Source organism: Equus asinus, chromosome 2 (genome assembly GCF_041296235.1).
Source record: "Equus asinus isolate D_3611 breed Donkey chromosome 2, EquAss-T2T_v2, whole genome shotgun sequence".
NCBI lineage: Eukaryota > Metazoa > Chordata > Mammalia > Perissodactyla > Equidae > Equus > Equus asinus.
The window spans coordinates 165,613,176-165,618,132 of NC_091791.1; the positions used below are offsets into that span (position 1 = coordinate 165,613,176).

A 4,957-nucleotide genomic window follows, 5' to 3' on the forward strand; every position below is an offset into this window, starting at 1 on the left:
AACTGGGAACTCAGCTCAGTTGTCACGTTCAAGGAACAGTAGCTGTGTATGGACCTGGGAGTCAGATGATTCTAAGTTCAAACCCTGGCTCCTCAGGGTGTTCTAAAGGTGGAGGGCACGGAATTTCATGTCTTAGCACAAGGGGAGAGTGAGGAAAGGGAAGGAAATATAAATGATCCAGTATTTACAAGTTCAAGTGCTTGAGAGAGTTAATGCCATGCAAAAGCAAAGAAACACAGAATTTTTAGAAGTCTAGAGTTAACAGGCAAAGAGAATGAAAAGGGGATAAGGCTAGCATTGAGTCATTTTCTCTCTTTCACATCTTCTGGCATAATATACCAGGTTGATACACTCTCATCCTAGTCAACCTTTGATAAAGCATTTTCTTATCTCACAAGGTAGTCAGGAGGTGGTATATTAAATAGTGTATCCATTTATTTATTAAAAAACAATGTAAAACAATTTGAACCAACTTAACGAGATGAAAAGATTATGAGTCTAAAGAATTCAGAAGTTTCTTCTAAACAGAGTTAAATTCAGTTCAGTTTTGTTTGAGTGTCACTGAGTGTTAATCATTAACAGTTGATGGAGCATTTGCCCCATGTGGCAGTAGCTGAAAAAAATGGTAGCAATGGTGATGTAGGTAGTCCCTGAGCCTGTAGTTACTTATTTGCACTCGCAGCCCCTCGACCTGCTGTTATTCTCTTCAGAGCAGACTTCACTTCCTGGTTCCTCAGTGTATAGATGAGGGGGTTCAGTAATGGAGTGACAGCAGTGTAAAACACAGCCACTGCCCCATCCAGGGGGCTCTTGGAGCCAGCCCGAAGGTAGATGAAAATGCAGGGCACATAGTAGACTGTGACCACGGTTAGGTGGGAGCCACAGGTGGAGAAGGCCCGTTGCCGCCCATCAGCAGTGCGGATCTTCAGGATGGCATGGACTATGTTGGCATAGGAGAGCAGAATCAACATGAAACAACTGGCAGCCACTACCCCAATGTCCACAAAGGTCACAAGCTCATTGACAGTTGTGTCAGCACAAGCCAGTCTCAATACTGCAGGGATGTCACAGATAAAGTAATCCACCTGGTTGGGCCCACAGTAGGGCAGGCGGAATGTCAGGGTGGCCTGGATAGACCCATGGATGGAGCCGGCCACCCATGCTCCAGCTACAAGCATGGTACATAACCTCCCATTCATGAGCACAGAGTAGCGCAGAGGGTGGCATATTGCCAGGTACCTGTCATAGGCCATCAGGGTATAGAGGAAGCACTGGGTGCTGCCCAGGAAGTGAAAGAAATACAATTGAGCCACACAGCCAGCAAATGGGATTGCTTTGCTGGCAGGAGTAAAATCCAATATTAGCCGAGGAACGATGACTGAAGAGAGCCACATGTCCAGAAATGAGAGCACACCCAGAAGAATGTACATGGGCCGAGCATGGAGCTTTGGGTCAGCCCACACAGTGAGCAGAATGAGCAGATTTCCCAGCTGAGTCAGGAAGTAAATGCAGAAGAAGACCAGGAAGAGGAGGGTCCTCAGATTTGGGGGGTGAGACAAGCCCAGGAGAATGAAATCTGTCACCACAGTGTCCAGAGATGTGTTTTTGGTCTTTCTCATGTCTTTCTGTAGTCTGCTAAGATGAATGGTGAAGTCAGACAAAGGAGATACAACAAATGGAGGTGGGGAGAGAATGCTTTTGTCTGATGATTAATGCCTAAGAGTTATGAGATAAACAGAATAATATTAAAACTTTTTTTCCCTTAAACATAAGTTCTGTTGTCATTAGTTATTTTGGGCTACTTGATAAGAGAAACCAATCAGGGGCTAGATAGTTTCATAGATGGTTGGAAACTCTTATCTTTTCTGAGATACTGAGAAGCAGAATTAGTCAGATCAAGGAAGAGGCGAATGTGTGAACCATAGAGAAGGACCAGTAACTCTAACCAAATAGAGTATTCCTCAAAGAGGGGCTAAGATGGAGGCAGTGTGGAACGCACACTCTAATTACTACATCTACTTTTTGTCCACTTACCATCATTGCCATGCCTCCTCTGCTGTCAGCTAAAATCCCATTTCACCATAGCAATCAAAAATATTTATTATTTGGCCCTTATTTACCACTCCATCACACCTCTTGCAATTCCTTCTTAGTGTTCAGATGTGCGGGACTCCTCAGGGCTCTCTCACAGTAACATGCTCCAGCTTGGAACCTATGTACAGGCTGCCTTCTCTGCTCCCTTCACCTAGGTAATGCCAACTTTTCCTTCAGGACTGAGTTTGGAGGTCCTCACCTTCAAGGCTTTCTTTATTCCCAAGGACCATGCTTACACATTTCAGAGCACGTATCATGTTATATTGCTATTGTCTAATTTCTTATTTGTCTCCCTCATTAGTCATCCCATCTAGCACAGTAAAAGTGATAATTACTTTCTGAAGGACTGAATGGTTGGTTGAATGGATGCTGCCAAATCCCACTGATCTTCTTTCTCTGCTTGATCTTGTTTGTCTGACACTTGGGCCCACCTGACTGGCAAGAGACCATCTCACTCTTATGCAATATGGGTCTAGTTGTATTATAAAAAACTCAAAGGATCATTCATGTTTTTTATTGCTCCAGGATGTCATTAGATTTATTAGTTGATTTATGTGGTCCATTGGTTTGGGATTGCATCTTTTTTGTATGGGGTTACAGAGGAATTTTTATTGTTTATTATAAAAGCATTGATTAATTCAGGACTTGATCTTTATTTTGTGATATATATATGATATGATATGATATGATATGATGATATATACATATATATATATATATATATTGCAGTCTACCATACAGCAACTCTCTCTAAAGACCTTGAAAGAATTTGGATCCAGATGATAAGAAAAGATGGATGAAATGTGCTTCTTTCACTCCTTTTGTTGAATAGGCTGTTTGATAAAGATTTTTCTCCCCACACTAGGGTTTGAGATGCATTCATCTATCATTTAACCATAAAGTATCTTTGTAATTTAAATGAGTATTTTCAGGAAGCGATTAAAATGGTAACAGATTAATTAGAAATAACATGTGAGTATTAAAAGGTTTAACCATTTAATCTTGGTCAAAACATTTCCCCAAGAGACTTACCTGGGTTATTTTGTAAAATCACTTAATCCATATATTAACATTTAAGAGCTATTAACAGTAATAATAACACTTAATATACTGGCTCGTCAGGGTCCATAGAAAGTGTTAAGCATGCTCTCTGCTCACAAAGAAAGAAGAAATACGAGATTTTTACTGCCTGAGTTTCAGGAGGACACTTGATTTATTTGAAAATGGATGGGAAGACTAATTCTTATTTCTTTGGCTAGAATATAGAGAAGAAATAGAAAGAATTGGGATTAAGATTATGCATAAAATGCTAATAATGAGCCAAAGTAATTTTTCCATCAATACAGACATATAAAATCAGTGTGCTTCCACTTAGGCAAATGATATGTTCCTGAAATGTTTTATGAAAATCGACTGTAGATCAAATCACATAGAACTGTATGACCAGGGGAATTATTTGGAGGATTTCCATAATTCATACTTATGTGTAATGAAAAAATTCTCCCTAATTTATCTGCTCTGCCAGCCTGATTTTTCCCATTTGTTGTGCATAAATCTGTTCCCAATTCTCCCAGGTGCCCTGTTGGAAGAAAGCTCTTTTTACCTTCTAGGTTCTGGGTGCCCTGCCTCTTAGGACCGGGAAACCAAGGTGGGTTATAGCTGTTGGGTTTGAGGACAGGTTACTCTTCCAGGTCAACTTGGCAGAAGATGGTAGTTTTGACTTGAGGTGTGGTGTTCAGGGGTACAGAGGAGGGCAATCTGTGGTGCAGAGAGGTGGGAAGAGTAGATTTCCAGAAGGTGGATTTTTGGAGAAATGAGGAACATGTTTGCAGAAGGATTAGATCTCTTGAGGGGAGAGAACAGTCTGCACCCCCCACCCCCACCCCTGTCATTCCCCCTCCTGGTAGTTTTATGTGTCATTTTTTTAGGCCTCCTCTTGTTTTTCAGCTGTGGAAACAGGATATTTAAAGTAAAGGAAGAAGCAGACTTAAAGAATTAAAAAAATTGTAAACAATTTTAGTGTATCTACCCTGGCTAATTAGATGACCAAAATATTTAAAAGTTTCCCAAGCTGTAGACTATTTGATGTTGCTAAGATTGTGTTGGAAAATGGTTGGAATCTAAATATAAAAGCACATAAAAATAGCAAAAGGTTAAAATTCAATATAAAAAGCATCTGAAAATAAGAGCCCAGTGACATTACAGAATAAACAATATGTATTTAAGAAGGAATTATCCTGGCAACTCTAGGAGCAGGCTGTGGGGATCGGGTGAAAGAGTGGCCTTGAGAAGATAAGGGTGGGGGTGGGGTGGGAGGAACAGGAGCACCTTTGAGAGAACTCCATAGCATCATGGGAGGGGCTGCTTTCTGTGTCCACCCCTGCCCCCGACCAGGTCCACATTAGGCCCAGTTTGGTGTGAGGGCATCTCTTACAGTGCCTTTCCATTTAGAGAGGCTCAGAGGAGGGCAGGCCTCTCTCTAGCTATTTCAAACTTTGGATTTCTACAGGCAGCTCTGGAATCTGGGCCATTAGGGAACAGTTATGAAATCTTGAAGATGGGGAACAAAGAGTGGTCCAGTGTCGTGTTAGACATACTAGGATCAAAGGACTTCTATTCACCCTTGGGACAAGACCCAACCCAAATCTATTTTTGGAAAGAAGATTCCCCTTGCTTCATCATTCATTCACAGTTGGACATCCAGGTAGATCTGGGGCAGAGTAAGGAAAATGGGTAGAGTCTGGCTGGCCTAGACATATTTTCTCTCTTGCACAAGAGGAGATTCTTGTCCTTCTACCAAAGGTTAAAAAATATGAGCTTCCTTAAGGAACTTGCTGTCCTCTGCATTGGAGAAAGGAGAGCT

The 4,957-nt window shown here is 41.4% G+C and overlaps 1 protein-coding gene across 1 annotated transcript; it reads right to left on the reverse strand.

Annotated features, from left to right (window-relative positions):
* Positions 1 to 662: 662 nt before the first annotated feature.
* Positions 663 to 1,619, reverse strand: LOC106833377 (olfactory receptor 10G2). The gene has a single exon (XM_014844567.3). The coding sequence runs from the start codon at positions 1,617 to 1,619 to the stop codon at positions 663 to 665; it is 957 nt and encodes a 318-aa protein (XP_014700053.3).
* Positions 1,620 to 4,957: the final 3,338 nt, after the last annotated feature.

Bases quoted from the DNA above. Each gene is read 5' to 3' on its own strand.
- LOC106833377 (XM_014844567.3), bottom strand. From the start codon at position 1,619: ATGAGAAAGACCAAAAACACATCTCTGGACACTGTGGTGACAGATTTC.